This window comes from Echeneis naucrates, chromosome 10, assembly GCF_900963305.1.
Source record: "Echeneis naucrates chromosome 10, fEcheNa1.1, whole genome shotgun sequence".
In the NCBI taxonomy this organism is placed as follows: Eukaryota; Metazoa; Chordata; class Actinopteri; order Carangiformes; family Echeneidae; genus Echeneis; species Echeneis naucrates.
Genome location: NC_042520.1, coordinates 26226210 through 26243895, shown reverse-complemented (window position 1 = coordinate 26243895; position 17686 = coordinate 26226210). Strand labels below are relative to the sequence as shown.

The window sequence follows — 17686 nt, the reverse complement described above, 5'->3', positions numbered from 1 at the left end:
CAAAGACAAGCCTATGTGGTTGGATCCTGAAATTAATTTATGTTAATCAGGGTACGAATGTAAAAGTTTCAGAACAAACAGGGCATCAAAGTTTGTGGTGTACAGGGCTAGAATACAGTACAGTTGAGATACACATGCTGACCGTCGTGCACTACCATAATTACTAAAATGGGTACATAAGAACTGGAGGTTTTGAACTGGACTTCAAATAACGAAGTATGATGAAATGATGACTCACATTTTCTTTTAGATCATGTGAATGGTAAAAGGAAGACATGGTACTGGCATAAAGTATGGGGAGAAAGCAATGTGAAAGCAGTGTGATGCCTGTGTGTGTAAGAGATAATCATAATAAGCTTCATTGTGATTCTATCTGTGTGACTGACTGTAGTGTAAGGAACGGAGGAATCACACAAACCTATTCACACATATTTTTGAATCTTTATTGACAACATGTAGCATTTCATTTCCCTCTCTACTGATTTCAGTGCGATGATGAGAACCTTAATAAGCTATCAGAACCTGGCTTGATATGTGATAAAAACATTTGAAGTACTAAGTCATCTTGAGACTGAAGGCAAACGCTTCCTCATCAAAGGTGAAAGGTGGTGTCTAATCACACACACCTGGGTGTGTCGGTGTGTGTCCAGAGTAAGGGAGGTTCCAGATTATTGCACACGTCACTTCTCTTTCTCTCTGAATCCTCATTCTTTTATTTATTTTGTTCTTTGTGTCCTCAGCGGCCTCCGGCTACATATTTTTCCTCTTCCTGCTGTCTCTTCTTTTCTTCTGCTCCTGACCTTCTCTTTGAATTTCCTCACACTTATTTTCAATGTTTCGCTCACTCATTGATGCTTTATTCTTCCTTTCCTTATCTGTCTTTACTTTCCTCACATCTCTCCTCTTTCCCAGTCTCCTCTTCATCAACCAACCATTTGCTCTCTTTACCCTTTTCCGCTTTATGTTTTCTTTTACCCGTTTGTTTCTGCATCTTATCTGGAGAAGTGGGAGGCAGAATGAAATAACATGAAGGAGAAAAGTTGTACATTTTTCCTCCCACCTCTCCCTATTCCTCATTTTTATGTTGGTCTTTATGTTGGTATTCTCTGTTATCAGCTCCCCCTCTCACCTCTTCCTCCACTTTCTGCCCGCTCTGTCTTTTTGCCCTCTACCATCACTGGTGCCCACTGCAGATGCAGTTATTTTACATGTTCCTCAGAAATGGAAAATAGGTAGATATGGAAAAAAAAATTAGTGTCAGCAAAAGATTTATAAGACAGAAAAAAAAATCTCTGTTCTTTCAGAATGATGTTTGTGCTCCTGGGTCTTTCTGCTGTCTCTGTTGCTCTGTTTCCATCACTGACTCCCTACCTACATCATTCAACTTAGCCCCCCCCGCTCACCCACCTGGGACTGATTATCAGCCCAGAAGTCTTCCTCTCTTCTTGTTTCTCTCTATTTCCCTCTCTCTTGCCTCTGGTTCTCCAGCCGTCTGTTGTGAGCCTCTTTTGTGTCAGGTGTAGTGTGTGTTTTGCCTGCTGGAGAGCTATTTGATTTGTTCTGCCGTTTTAGAGCTCATACTGTGTCTAGTGTGTTCTTTTTTATTATTCACATCTGTGCCTGTGGAAGCTGGGGTCCTAGTCCTGCTCCTGAGTCAGTGCAGAGACCGATGGTGACAGGGACAGAGCAATAAAGCAAAAAAGCAATACATTGACTCAATACATGTCATGGTGTGTTTGCTAACATTGGCGAGAACTCTGAAATGCAATATTTAAATTTAAACATACAATTTCACCCAGTGCTCCTTGCAGTCTCACACATCATACACATCACACATTTACGCTTGATCATTAAACAAGAGAAAGAACAAAGTGTGATCTGACATTCACTGAGAATGTAGACAAGAGAGAACAGACTCAGTCCATTCATCATTGGAAATCAGCATCACTTCACCCTGCTGCATTGAGGACAACCCATTCACAGGTGAGTCTTTACCTGAAGAAGAATCATCATCTGTCGAAACCTTCAAAAAACAAGGTTTGACTGCAGTCAGAGGGCATTTCTTTTTTGGTGAAGTATCTGCCTCATGGCAAAAGAGAGGAACACCTAGCATGTACCACTCATTCTTTTACTATGTCCTGGGTTCTCTTTTGTCATAATGAGACAGTTTAATGTAACCAAAACAACTGTAACATCTGAGTCAGACACACTGAGAAGTCTTGAGAAGTAGTCCTGTATGATGTCATTATACTGCTAATATACAGTGTTTAGTTAACAGGAACTGCTTCATGTCAATATTACCTCTGAACATGTTTACATACAAAGTAGCTGATGTTTGAATGAAAAGAGTATGGGTTGTCTGTTACTGTTTTTTAGAAAACATTCTCTTTGTCCTTCCATCTAAGAATGATGAATGATGAATGAAGACTAAGGAGACTATGACTCATGATGCATGGGACCATCCTTTACCTCAGTGTTAGACAAACACATTGTAATAGTTAATTTGATGCTGCAGCTGTGCAGATCCTATCATCATGGTGTATTGATATCATATTTTGAGAATGGAGGTCAGTCACACTATTTACTCATGACCCTATATTTTGTCCCTTTGACACACTGGGTTGTTGTTTTCATGCTAACACCTGAGTGACTTGCTAACACTAAAGTTATGCTGTTTATGTGGTAAATATCTTCCTGAAGCCAATAGACTGTCAACAGCATGCAGATGCCCTGCCGCAGCTCTTTCTGTCAGTCATCAATGCACTATTCCACCTGCAGTCAGACCATGTTGACCGCAAAGGCTCAAGGCTCCAAAAGAGAAAGAAAAGGAAGGAAAAGACACGGGGGATGCTACTGGAAAAAAGTGAAGTCCATTTCTTCATGCTTTTTCTCTTCGTACAGTGGATCATTCCATAATTGCTGCAAAGGTCCATTAAGTGTGTGTGTGTGTGTGTGTGTGTGTGTGTGTGTGTGTGTGTGTGTGTGTGTGTGTGTGTGTGTGTGCGCGCGTACGTGTGTGTGTGTTCTCTCTTCATTCTACCCCAAGCTGAGGGAGGAAGAGAAGATCAGAAGCAGCAGTAAAGTGGATTTAGCAGGGCCAGTGTTGAGGCTTGCAGCCACCCCATTGTCAGAAGAGCCTAGGTTGGAGATAGTGGCCCTCTCTGAGTACAGAGGGATGACATCAAATTGGCCACCTTCATCTCCATCCTCCTCCCCTGCCTGTGTCAGCTCATCTTCCTCCTTGCTTTCCACCACCTGACAGGGAGGACACAGTTTGAGTGATGCATTTTTATTTATTATCTGACATTTTGCAGTGAAAAAGAAATAAACAGACATTCAACTAATTCAACCCAAATTTTCTGTCCTTCATGACAACTATGCAGAGGACTTCATTTTCTCATTCAGTTGTTTGGACATAAAGAAAGAACTGACCTGCTTTAATTAGCACATAGTCCAAGCCAACCGCTCACTTGAATAGGAAAATAACATGAATTTAAAATTTAATTACATATTTCTGGAACAGCTAAAGGCTCATGCTTGATCTGTGTATACAGAATATATTTTTGCTGATAATGATACTTGCTCTACTTATTCATTGTAATACTTACTTCATGTGATTATTTAAAGGAATTTTTTACTGCGATTCTTGTCTCAGTTGAGCTGTAATTGCTCTGATGATTATTAAAGATGTCAAATTTGTCAAATTTGTCTGAACTGAATCTCACCTCCACTGTTTTCCTCTGATCTGCTGCTACTGTAATCAAACATGAGGAACAGAAAAAGCTTTAAGAACATTGTTGAGTGAACAGGAGACACTTGGCTTCTTGTAAAGTAGGTCTGCTGATGCTGCATAGCTAACAATTGCATCTTTATAATACAAGGAGTAATAATACATCTCCTGAGCAGCTACATCTTCTGGACAAGACTGGAGGTTAAAGTGAGTCTTCACTTTAAGAAGAAGCAGATGAAGTTTTCTGTTTCTCTTCTCTTGGCACAGTCTGACAGTTGGTCAGTAAGGAATCAATGAAGTTTGATCCTGAAGTCACAGCATATCTTCGAGATTAAAGTAAATTGCTTATATTAAATATAGACATTTAAGTATGTGTGTGTGTGTGTTTGTATTGTTAATGGATTCTCTATAACTACATATACATTGTGTAACATTGAAAACAAAGATTTTATCCTTGTTGCTGAATGTGAGAGGTTTCCTCCACTCCAGTAGCATGGACAGATAAGGTGATTCAGACATGTCAGGGGGTGTGTGTCTGTGTGTGTGTATGTGTGTGTCTGTATGATTATAACAATAAATGAACTGAGAATGAGAGAATGGGTAAAAAGAAGTAAAGGTAGCATGGAGGAAGGATCTGACAGAATAGTGAGGCGAAGGGACGGAAGGAAAAGGAGGAGAAAAGTGAAGGAGACCTATGTTGCTGCAGAAATTCATTCTTAAGACGCCTGACTGATGCTCTGTCTCTAACCAGCACCTCATATAATCTACTCACTGAGAGAGAGACACAGATGGTCACAGAAAAAGAGAGCGAGAGAGCGAAGGAAGAAGAGTTAGTTGCAATCCCCCTGTGTCTGGAAACCCAGATTATCTCTTGCAGTGAGGCATGCAAGGAGCCAGGGAACCATAGCAGATTGTGGTTTGGCCAAGGTTACAGTAGCCAGGACTAGGATTGGGTTGGACCACATTTAATGGTCAGTATTGATGAAGGGCAGCTAGGAGCTGTTGCTTTGAGACACAGGCACTAACATCACATTCCAGACCCTCTGTATGTCTGCGACTGTCGACACATCGCTGAGCTGCAGATGCAAACAGCATGGACTGAGACCAGGGCCAAGGTTCTGTGCCACAACGATTGCACAAGTGAATGAATAATGTAATTACAGAAAAATGACAAAGGCAATTTTTACTGAATCAAAACCTTGTTCAGTTATTTTCAGTCAAATTGTACAACATGGTCCCTTTGTGTGTAATAACAGGTTGTAATAACAGATTGTTACTTATTTATACAGATTGCTTTAAAAAGTCAACCATTTCACTTACATTGTACTTTATGTGACAAATAAAAATTTTTATTTGAGTCGCTTGAATCACCTCACCTTCAGGTCCAACACCTGAAGGATAATATTTCCGAGGAAGTAATGTTCTGATCTTACTACTGAAACTTTCACGTGTACCTTTAAGAGGTGGGAATACAATATTGTATTTTGCATCCCCCTTTATCCACAATTTCAATCTACATACACACTAAATAAATGGATGTATTGGTTTATACTAGACCTGGACAAAGTGTGGTCTCAAGCAGAGATTTCAAGTACATTTGTTACCCTATCATTTTAAATTGAGTCTTAAACTTTGTGACCACAGAGCATACTGCTAATCAGTGTGGGGCTACATGATACTTTCCATATTAATTTGACAAATTCAAAGATTATGATTTTAATGATCTGATTTCCAGTGTTGTTGAGCTTCCCTGTAAGTGACAGATGAAGCTAACACATAGTCTGCTATGGGGCTTGCTTCATAGGTCCATTTATCAGCCTATTAACTATCATACATGGACAACACATAAAATCATTGACTTGACACTTAAGACAGGCTGCCCTTTAGTCAAAGTGTGGCTCAATGTCACTCACTCACTCATTTTCTACCGCTTATCCATTTCTGGGTTGCGGGGGGTGCTGGAGCCAATCCCAGCTCATACTGGGCGAGGGCAGGGTCACCCTGGACAGGTCGCCAGTCCATTCCAGGGCCAACACACAGAGACAAATAACCCCTCACACTAAGACCTACAGGCAATTTAGAGTCACCAGTTAACCTCTTGCTGTGGGGCAACCATTATGCTGCCATGCTGCCCAAGGCTCTTTTTTTAACCATTTGTTCAGGCATTCATGCCCCTGGAAAGATGCCCTCGTTGGTCAGATCACATTTGATCTAATGCACCAACAAGTCATAATTTCAGTTGGTCTAATATATACTATTGACATGCCCGGGAACCTCAGCTGTACCCTTCACATTCAAACAGGCCTTACTAACTTCATATATGCATTGTGAGCAGCTGGCATTACTGTGGACTGCTTGCTATTGTTTCAGATGTATGATTTATGAGATGATTAATCAGGGAAATAATTAGCAGGGTCTCTCAGATTGATGATGAACTGAAGTGTACTCACATTGTTGTTCTGCTCAGGCAGGTGGTTGTTTCTCAGCAGCTCATCCTCCTGAACCAACGGGGAAGGTCTGGGAGCAGGAGGGTGTGTGATGTCTACAGGCAGGGTGCCTGAGCTTCCAATCCAGCTGATAGAGTTGCCTGTACAAAGACACCGCCCATCACTGGTTGTGTGTGTTGAAGGCTGCAACTGAGTGAGCATGAACCTTAACATGGACTAGGCAGCTTAACTGCTGGAGCTGTCAGCAGCTTGATGAATGTCGGCGCTTTATGCAAAGTGCATTGATATATTGATCCAGACATTAGTGTTTGGACCTCATGGCTCAGTGTGTATTGATAATTTCACTGGCAACAGCTGTGATTGAGTGACAGCTGCAGTGACAGCTGCAGTGAAAGCTAAACCCTCTGGCTCCTCTGCTCTCACAAGCTGTGACTCCTGTGAAAGCTGTAGCATGTAGCTTACAGACAGAGCTTGAGTTCAGTTCAAACTGTGTACATTGCTACAGGATGTGTCCACCATGATGCACATCATGTCCAAGTAATTTTTCACATATTCCTCTTGAGCTGCTACTCAGGGTGTTTTGGTGGTAAAACATTCATTCTTCATAACATAAACAAGCATTATTCAAAACAGGCTTCGTTAAATCTGTATGCCAATAGCGATTCTCCAAATAATGCCCTCTAAATATTCTTCTGCTTCAATATGTAACTCATCTGAAACAGCAGGGTATCAATTAAAATAAATTCCTTTCCTTCCGTGAGATTTTGTTTTTGTATTTTGTGCGAAACCCAGGCACATAATCAGATCAAATTATATCTGAGGAAAAGAAAAAATTTCAAATGAGTAGGAAAGTGTGTCAAAACGTTTGGCCTGTACTGTAAGTATGAGTTGTTGTTTGTCTTTATCTGTCTCTGTGTGTTGGCCCTGTGATGGACTGATGACCTTTCCAGGGTGTACCCTGCGCTCACCCAATGTGAGCTGAGATTGGTGCCAGCACACCATGCAACCCAGAAGCAGATAAGCAGTAGAAGATGAATGAATGACTGAAACTGACATATCATAAAATAATATGTGGTAAGATGTATCTTGTTATTCCCATGTCAAAGATATTGAGGCAAAATAAGAATTGGACAACAATCTAAGATTTGCTAGAATGGAAATACTAAATATAGTAAAACTACAGACACTACAGTGAAACTTAGAAGCGTAGTGAGTCTATTTTACTCAGCTGCGCTCTTACAAATCAACACAATGTCCTAAACCAGGTGATATTCATATGTGCGTCCAATAGACTGAGATGAAATGCTTTCTGCATCCAGCATGTGAATTGACACCACTGCATTCTGCTGATAAGAAAGACGTAAAACTCACATTTCACCAAAATGGCATCAAGATCAGTTCAATTTCAACATCGCTGAACTAAATAAATTAATCAGAATGTTGTCTGACTGAGTTCAGTATGTGAAGCTTGTCAGCTCAGACTCACGAAGACAGCTGTTGTGAGTGAACATGTGCTGCAGCCTCAGACATTCCTGCCACTCATTTCCACTGCCCTCACAGTTGCACCACAGAGACACATCAGCTGAGCCGTTGCTCATGTAGTTGGGTGTCATGATGGTACCTATAAGTCACAGGAGTCAAACAGTTAACACAGTGGCTCAGAGAAGAAAACACTGTGAGCATTCTGATAGGAAATTGTTTTATTTCCGATACCAATGAGTCCCGCGTAAGCACGGAGGCAGAGGCCTGCTGAGTCCTTCAGACAGCCACTGGCTGTCAAAGAAGATGGCTGGCAGTTATTCAGGAAATCAGCCAATCTGGACCTGAGAACAACACAACACACAAACAACATCAAACAGTAAATGAGAGCCATGTTTGGATCAGTGAGTAAGTTTGGATTTTGTGTTAACAATAATTTTGTAATTTTCTCTCACTGTCTTTTCATTATAGAAACAAAACCTTTCCTGTTCACCTGATCATAGCAAGGCTGCCATTATCAAAGTAAACTTGTGGCCTTCATTTCATTGGTGAGTGGGATTCCATCATGGCAGGCAGCAATGATGAACTCAACTGTGGAGAAGTGAGCTTGTACTTAATGACCAAAAATATACTTAATTCTAATTTCTGGATTTTCATAATTCTGTAAATCAGAAGTCTTGACACTTTTCACTTGACGCGGTCAGTTGTGCAATATATACACAATCATATAATGCCACTTTCAGACATTTAAATGTTATCCAATGTCAGCCTGGGTCTATGACCAACCTGCACAGATCCTCCCGGCGACAGAAACTCTGCTGGTGGAGGCAATTCGGTTGGAGTCCCTCCATGTCCTGGTAGGAACAGGAGGGTACAATGGTTTTCCTCCGCCTCTCTCCACAAAGGGTATTGGTGCAGGGACAAAACAGTACACCCAGGCTGTACTCCTGCGGCACTCGCTCTAAGAAGCGTCGGAGTGCTCTGTGACACTTGTGTTGGTTGCAGTGGTTGGAGCCAGGAACCCGCTTTGTGCAGGCTAGTACATACTCCGAACGCAGGGAGCCACATTTTTCATACAGGCCACAGTCCTGTGCTGCCTTGAGACACTGGTTCTCACCATCCAGTTGCATGAATGATGAAGCTGAGTAAGTGAGGAGAAGGTGAATCCATAAAAAACAGCAGCAGCGATGAATGCCAACAATAGCAAAACCTACTAACACCTACAATAGAATCAACACCACCAACAACAAAGATAAAAAGTCCCTGCTTTAGAAATTCAGCCAGCAGCTTTTAGTTTTAATCTATTGTGGGAACAGAGGAATGCAATTTATTTTTCTAAGTGTGTGATTCCCATTCAGATAAAGGATAAGTTTAACATAAATTTAAATGAAGGTCAGAGTTCTTATTGGTGGGTTTTTCACAGTATGTCAAATAAAGGAGCTTCAACAGTTTCAATCATGACATATTTTTGGTTTAAGAGTGTCAGCTTCCACTGATGATTATGGTCCTAAATTAAACAATAATCAGTGACATTGTCATCTTCCCTCTTCCTTAGGGGTCCACAGTATTTCAATGTCTATGGGTTGTATCCAGCAGCAATAAAATGTGTTTGATTGATTGATATAACTTACAAAGGGACATGTGATAGCCACACCACAAGGTGGCCACTATGATACACAGTACATCTGCCAGGATACCCTGCAAATCAGAGAAGCGTAGGTGCTACACCACCTCATTTGGCCAGAGCTTAAAGATCAGAGAGGGATAGATAGAATATAACAGAATAGAGCATAATACACTTTATCGTCATTATACAGTGGGGAGATAAAATAAATTTTAAGGACCATGAACTAATGTCATCTACTTATTGGACAATACAGGTTATGTTGTAACCCTCATACTGTGCCAGTAGTGTCCTTGTTGGTGCATTACCCAACCCTGAGTGAGCATGACAGTGTTGTACATACATTGAAATCTCATGGCATTACAAATAGTATTGATTGATACATATTGATTTTGTGACTGGTATAAAAATATAGAGCATCTGCTATTAAATACTTCATCTGTGTCTTTAATATGACAGTTAATATTGTCATATTAAAGACTGCATGAGTGACCATGTGCTTGTGAGAATGTTTTACCTGCCACCAATGATGCCATGCGACTTTCCATTAGGCTGTCATCATAGGGAGATATTTCCAGCTCATCCTCCGCTGGAGAGAAGGAGCATACAGTACACCAGCAATTTAGATATAATTTATAGTTAGTGGTAGGGAAAAGAGCTGAGACAACAGAGGGAAATTATGTGATCCCCCCATAAACAAAGCTTCTCCATGAAGCATGCTCCTGACACAGATTTGTAAGACCCCAGGTGAAGCTCCAACTGTGTCAGAAAGGCATAGCAGTTACAGTTGGCAGTCTGGCAGTAGCAGCAAGACCAGGCCTGGTGGTCCTGGTCAATCCAGTCTGCAATGTGGTAATACAGCCAGGATAATCATCTGTCTGACAATCATCTTTGCAATGATTTGAGTGAGCATAGAACATAGTCTAGCTCCATGTCAAGTTAATGGATGAACATCCATTTAATTTACTGTAGGGCAGGAGTCTCAAATTCCCAGCTTAAAATAGCACTGTAAATCGGCCAATTGGTCTTTTTTAAATTGTATGCAGTTTTAACCCCACAATGACTAAGCACATTTATTTTGGAAATCCAAAAATAATGCATGTCCAGTTTTTGAAATTAACAGGAAGAGGGCATATCTGGAGCTTTACATTGCGGCACATCCTAACCCTGAGCAGACAACACAAAGACAACACAAAGAAGCAGGAGACAGGAGAGAGGAGAGAAGAATGAAAAGTTGCTTTAGGAGGGGAAGGAGAAGAAGAAAAAGAAAAGGGCAAAGGATGTCAAAATCTAAAATAAAAGAACACTACATCTTCAGAAGTATCTGTTCCTTTTTGTATTACTCGAACACCAATGTAGCCCTCCCATCAGATAATGATGGCAGCAGTGGCAGCAGGGATTTGTCTGTATTTTAACTGTGGGCTAATTCAGGGAGGTGAAATGTATGTATGACCTGTTTCCTCCACTGTTAATGTAAATGATTTCGCTGTTTGTCCTCAGTGAGTTTGGTGTGTGTAATTAAAATGATCGCATTATTTATAAATCATGTAAATCTCATTATTGTTAAAGATGAAAATGAACACTGGTGAGTAATGATGTCATTTTTGCAGGTCTGTCAGTCAGAGTGATGGATGAGAGTCAGTCAGTCAGTCAGTCAGTGGTGTGACATGTTAACATCAGTGGTAGTGACACCTCAAACACAGTCCGAACAGTGTCACAGTGTCTCTATGTACCAACTGGAGGATTGTGTCACATATTCAGCTAGTTGTGTGGTTAATTGCCTGAGGAGCTGACGATAGGCTATTTAGGAGAATTAGTACCCCCCCCACTCCCACTCCCTGCGGTGCAGAGGGTTCCAAGATGCTTTAGCAGCATCTCACTTTTTACTCAAGCCTTCCTATGTTCTTTCTACCCACCCTTGTAGAAATTTGAATCTAACCAACAACAGTTGGTTAGATCGATGTTCTGTTCAACTGATGTTGAACTGGCCAACACAGCAGCATCACAGCAGCATTAGATAGATGTGCATCATACTGCTTTTACATGGTTAGGATTGAGGTTACTGTATATTTACAAAGCCACCATGGGAAGGTGGTCTGTCTCATTGAGACTGGGAATCCTCCACCTCAGTGTCTGCATCTATATTTTCTCACACACTGATTGGAATGTGACTGCAAGGAGTGGGAACAGTCAACACGTTTACCTGCACAGTTAAGTTGAGCTATGGTTATAGCGTGATAAAGCCATCTTATCGGACACTGTCTGACACTACTGAACTATAATGTCATAGACCACAACAGAGGTGGAAAGAAATAAAGACCGGCGAGCAAGCAAGTTAGCCTCTGTAGCCGTCCAAAAATTAGCTTTTGCTGAAGACTTTGGCATTTTCGATGCATAGCAGTTAGCTGGCCTCTTTCGTCTAACCTCCTACGTTTACATTTATTTTTTCAATGCTTTTCGGCTTCTGGGTCATAACGCAAAACTTAAGCACATGCGTAGATCACCTCCTCTAACTTCAGTCTGGCTGTTCGCATACATGCAGCAGTAGATCGACTTTTAATCACATTATCTGGGTGTATTATTCTCATTCATCTCCATCTGCTTATCCGGGGCCCGGTCGCGGAGGTAGCAGCAGACTACCCCACACTTCCTTTTCCCCGGCCAAATTAGCCAGCTCTGACTGGGGGATCCCAAGGCGCTCCCAAGCCATAGCGGAGATGTAATCTCAACACCTGGTCCTCGGCCTGCCCCGTGGCCTCCTTCCAGTTGGACATCCTTATCTGACGCCCGAACCACCACAACTGGCTGATTTCCACGCGAAGGAGTAGCGGCTCTACTCCGAGTCCCTCCTCGATGGCCGAACTTCTCACCCGATCTCTAAGGGAGACTCCGGCCACCCTCCTGAGGAAACCCATTTCGGTCGCTTGTACCCGCGATCTCGTTCTTTCAGTCATGACCCATCGCTCATGACCATAGATGAGGGTAGGAACAAAGACCGACCAGTAGATAGAGAGCTTTGCCTTCTGGCTCAGTTCCCTCTTCATCACAACAGTGCGGTAGTGCGAACGCAACATCGCCCCTGCTGCTCCCATTTTCCGGGCAATCTCATGCTCCATCTTGCGCTCTGTCGCCAATCCTGTTTGTGATTTTCATGGACAGGATATCGACGCGTAGTCGTGGGGGAGGAGGGCTGCAGGTCGGGGAGCTGGGGGTTACATCTCTGCTTTTTGCGGATAATGTGGTCCTATTGGCTCCATCGGCCTGCGACCTCCAGTGCTCACTGGACAGGTTCGCAGCCAAGAGTGAAGCGGCTGGGATGAGGATCAGCACCTCTAAATCTGAGGCCATGGTTCCCAGCAGGAAACCGGTGGCATGCATACTCCGGGTAGGAAATGAGTCCTTACCCCAAGTGAAGGAATTTAAGTATCTCGGGGTCTTGTGTTATTCTGACAATTATAAATTCAACTTCAGTCGAGCTAACATGTTTGCATGTACTTTAAAAGTCCAGTTTTGGTCGGACTAGCGCAATAATTCTCTGTCTCTCCCAGTTCCTCTCCTCTCTCTCCCTGTCCTCATCCTGCAGGTGGTGACTCATCTCCATCCCATGTTCCTGCAACACCTGCTGGTCCCATATAGCATGAATTCTGTATTACAGCTCAACTCCATGAACTTCATGCAACAACATGTTCCTGCCTACACTCCCCCCCCCCCCAATGCCTGTCTCTCTCTCTCTCTCTCTCTCTCTCTCTCTCCCTCCCACTCTCAACCCAACCAGTCGAGGCAGATGGCCGCCCCCCCTGAGCCTGGTTCTGCTCGAGGTTTCTGCCTCTTAAAGGAAGTTTTTCCTTGCCACTGTTGCCAAGTGCTTGCTCATCGGGGGATCTGTTGGGTCTCTTTAAATAAATTTATAAAGAGTTTGGTCTAGACCTGCTCTATATGTAAAGTGCCTTGATGTAACTTTGTTATGATTTGGCGCTATACAAATAAATCTGATTTGATTTGATTTGATTTGATAATTAGTTTTTTTTTTTTTTTTTAGGTGTGATGAAATCGCATGCGTGTCTCTATGGACTGAAACGTTCTTTCACCTGGTGTTATTTTCTCTATTAACCACCTCCTCTGGCATGATTCAGATCCATCAGAGGAAGCACCAGTTGAAGCAGGACTGGCCTCCTCAGAGCAGCAATGGCTTCTCGCTCTGCCGTAACCACTGTCTACAGCCAAGACTGGTCTGGACACAGCATTAACATGCTGATGTTGAATGTTATATACATGCTCACCTGAACATAATAGCATGGTAAGACTTGTTCATTCTCACCAAACAAAGGAACAAAGGACCAAAGATTATTAAGATGCATATGATTTATATGTTACGCTTAACAAATGATGAGATTTATCTTCTATGGTCCTGAAACACAGCTGTACATCCAACCTGTATCTAGCTTTGCATCCTCCACTTGCACTGACCAGTGATTGTTACCAACCCTTAATAGAACGTTAAGGTAACGGTAAGGTAAAATGAAATTACAGTATCGGAAGGAAAACTTTAGTCATTATGTACTCATGTAACTTTTGTTCCAATGTGAAACCCAATATCAGAGCCTCGACTGATAAGTGGACAGGTTCTGTGTTTCTGCAACTAATTTAAAAACACATTCCAAAGTGCAAACTCAATCAAGAATATAATGGCATGTAAAGTGTTGATGTATGTAAATCCTATTCCAGGTTATATATTTATGGTAATGATACACAAGAGAAGCCTGGCAGCATTAGGAATTGAAGAGTGTAATTACACTAATGCTACGCTGATAATATTCCACTGGGGAAAGGGAGTCTGCTGGCTACTTTACACTAGTGTGTTGTCTGTGTGTCTGAGAAGTGATCTGGTTTAGGATTATGACACATGAGAATACCGAATTTTTTTTTTATATATTTTGGGTGAATGTGACAGTGAGTGACTGTGTGTGTTGAGGTGGAGATAAAGATTATTTTCTTTTCAACTATGAATCCATGTAGTCCAGTAAGGTGTCTCCACTGCATTTACTATCACACTCTGGATGCACATTAAAAGATCAAATTAATGAGGAAAGTTTAACCATTTGTCAACAAAAGAAAAAAAATTATTATACAAAATATTTTTCTTCTACATTGTTCTCAAAATAAATGTCTTTGTCTGAATGATACTTTTAGAGCACTAAAACCATGCAAAGTCAGTATTTCTACACAAAGATGAAACTGAGTTATTAGCATTAGTGCACCAAAGTAGTAACATATTCTTCAGCTTTAAGTGAGACTAAGACACTCCTCATTAGATGTGTTGACAAGAATAAGCATGTGGGAATAGGCTATCTGTTCAGCGGATACTTTAGATTCTCTCATTGCATTATGGAACAGGATCCAACTACACCCATCTCAGTCTATTGTAATGAATGGTTACAGAAGATTGGCTGTAAGAGAATCCAACAAGCTTAATGAGGATTATCACTTAGTTTCAAAGTGAGATTTTATCTTTGAAAGGTGTTGCAATAATTTTTTTTGTAAATAAATGCTTAAGATATGCAGCAAACCCCCCCTCACCAACATCCACACCCAGCAGAGCCCCCCATTGACCTGGCAGCAGACGAACTCTCCAGTATATGTGCAGACACTTCTCCTCCTTGCGAAAGCCTCGCTGGCACTTGCAGGTTAGCAGAGCAGGGTGTCTGGCCATCAGTGCGTCCTGTCTCTCCAGGCACTCAGCTGCCACTTGCTCACTCAATGGAGACACTGCCACATCAGCTGCACACAGCTCCAAGCCACTGTATAGTGCCTCACACTGGGGGTCGGCAGAGCACCCCCGATGAGCTTCAACGCAGTCAGCAGAGGAGGGATGTAAGGGTAACATAGGCACAGGCGATGGCAATGCATCTAAAAAAAGCAAAGAGAATTAATGGTTGCAAGAGTATTAAAATGCCAATTTCTGATCCGTAACTCTGCAGGTCCTTATTCTGAACCTCATTTTATGGTTAGTGACTGATATCAGGCTGAGTATGTAGACTAAAACAGTTGAAAGACACCTGCTTCCTCTCTACACCTGTCTCCATTCATCTCCTCTCAATATCTGTCTTCTTTCTCTACCTGTGTCTTCTTGTATCCTCCTCTCTCTACCTGTTTTTTGTTTCAAATGTTTTCTTTATCAAAGACAAGTTGCCTCTGAGCAGCAGGAGCAAGAGGAGGTTCTACCATGAAATCCAGTAGGACATATGCAGAGAGGAAGAACAGAAGTTGTGTGCGGACATAAACGTCTCGCAGGCAAGAGAAATAGGGAACAGAAAGATTTAAAAGGGTAACGTGGGAGTGAGTGAGATAGAGAGAGACATAAAAGCAAAGATACAGAGGGAGCCTCAATGGGTAGGACACCCAGACAGCAAAGTCACACTGAATCAATGTTGATACATGGTGAGAAAAGGTTGACTTTTGGTTCAGGTTGAAAAATTAACAGCAGATCAAACCTCTAAAAATGAACAAAATCAACATTAAATAATGACTGAATTTGATGATTGAAACGCCAACACTGAATCAATATTTTTAAACGATGCTGTTTTGATGTGAAGAACAAAGTCAGACCATTTAGGGGTGTCTCATACAGTCCAAATTAAGCACTATATGCTGTGGACATTATTTTTTATGAGTAAATCTTCTTGAGGTAAATCAGATTTATTTGTATAGCACCAAATCATAACAAAGTTACATCAAGACACTTTACATATAGAGCAGGTCTAGACCAAACTCTTTATAAATTTATTTAAAGAGACCCAACAGTTCCCCTGATGAGCAAGCACTTGGCAACAGTGGCAAGGAAAAACTTCCTTTAAGAGGCAGAAACCTCGAGCAGAACCAGTCACGGGGGGGCGGCCATTTGCCTCGACTGGTTGGGTTGAGAGTGGGAGGGAGAGAGAGAGAGAGAGAGAGTGATATAGGCATTGAAGGGAGGGGGGATGTAGGCAGGAACATGTTGCTGGATGAAGTTCATGGAGTTGAGCTGTATACAGAATTCATGAAATATGGGACAAGCACATGTTGCAGGAACATGGGATGGCGATGAGTCACCACCTGCAGGATGAGGACAGGGAGAGAGAGAAAAGGAACTGGGAGAGACAGAGACTTTGGCAGAACATGGTTAGTAAATGTAGTATAAATGCTTAGAACTGGGTGAAACTGGGTGTTTTTTAAGAAGGATGGTTCTTATCAGCGCATGCAAGGGGGGAGGAAAGGAGTGCGAGAGAGAGGGAGGGAGAGAGGGAGGGAGAGAGAAGCTCAGTCATTCCCCCAGCAGCCTAGGCCTGTTTGGAAGGGTCAGGAGAGGAAGATCTCTTTGAAGAGATGAGCCTTAGACTGATTCAACCGATAAAGAGGGAAGTTTGTTCCATCAACAGCAAAACACAGACAGAACCATGGAGACTGAGATTGTCTTTCATGCAAGAATGGTGATGACAGACCAAATTTATTAGAGGAACACAGTACACAGAACTGCACTAAGGTGGTTCAAATCCTACTTATCAGATAGACATCAGTTTGTTCATGTTAACAACAGCTCCTCCTCATGTACTGTAGTCAGTCATGGAGTCCCGCAGGCTTCGGTACTTGGACCGATCCTCTTTACGCTTTATCTGCTTCCTCTAGGCAACATGATCAGGAAACACAGCATCAACTTCCACTGCTATGCAGACGATGCTCAGCTGTACCTATCAATGAAGCCAAATGAAGTCACTCAGATAGTCAGACTGCAGGCATGTCTTGAAGACATAAAAGTCTGGATGACTGGAAATTTTTTACTTCTCAACTCTGACAAAACAGAAGTTATTGTATCGGCCTTAAGCACCTCAGAAAAATACTATCTAATCATTTCATCAGTCTGGACGGCATCACTTTGGCTTCCAGCTCCACTGTAAGAAACCTTGGAGTAATTTTTGACCAGGACATGTCCTTTGTCCCTCACATAAAACAAGTTAGGTGGGCAGCTTTCTTCCACCTGAGAAACATTAGGAAAATCTGAAACATCCTTTCTCAGGATGATGCAGACAAACTAGTCCGTGCATTTGTAACTTCTAGGCTGGACTACTGTAACTCATTACTATCTGGATGTCCAAACAAATCTCTAAAAGGCCTTCAGTTAATTCAGAACACTGCTGCACGAATATTAACAGGAACTAGGAAAAGAGATCATATCTCTCCTGTGTTAGCTGCTCTTCATTGGCTGCCAGTAAAATATAGAGTAGAATTCACAATCCTTCTTTTAACATATAAAGCTCTTAATGGCCAAGCTCCATCATATCTCGGAGGAGCTCATAGTTCCTTACTGTCCTAGCAGGCCATTCTGCTCTCTAGATGGAGGTTTACTTGTGGTTCCTAGAGTCTCCAAGAGTA

At 42.0% G+C, this 17686-nt stretch overlaps 1 protein-coding gene across 1 annotated transcript in view; it reads right to left on the bottom strand.

Annotated features, from left to right (window-relative positions):
* Positions 1-467: 467 nt before the first annotated feature.
* LOC115049932 (GDNF family receptor alpha-4-like) overlaps positions 468-17686 on the bottom strand; it is a 35627-nt gene continuing 18408 nt past the window's right edge. Inside the window, exons 2-8 of the mRNA XM_029512571.1 lie at positions 14891-15187; positions 9798-9869; positions 8443-8797; positions 7891-8000; positions 7664-7798; positions 6181-6317; positions 468-3255 (exon numbers count right to left, since the gene is read on the bottom strand). Of these exons, the coding sequence (XP_029368431.1) occupies positions 3037-3255; positions 6181-6317; positions 7664-7798; positions 7891-8000; positions 8443-8797; positions 9798-9869; positions 14891-15187 (1325 nt within the window). The 3' untranslated portion in view covers positions 468-3036. The remainder of the gene's footprint in view (positions 3256-6180; positions 6318-7663; positions 7799-7890; positions 8001-8442; positions 8798-9797; positions 9870-14890; positions 15188-17686) is intronic.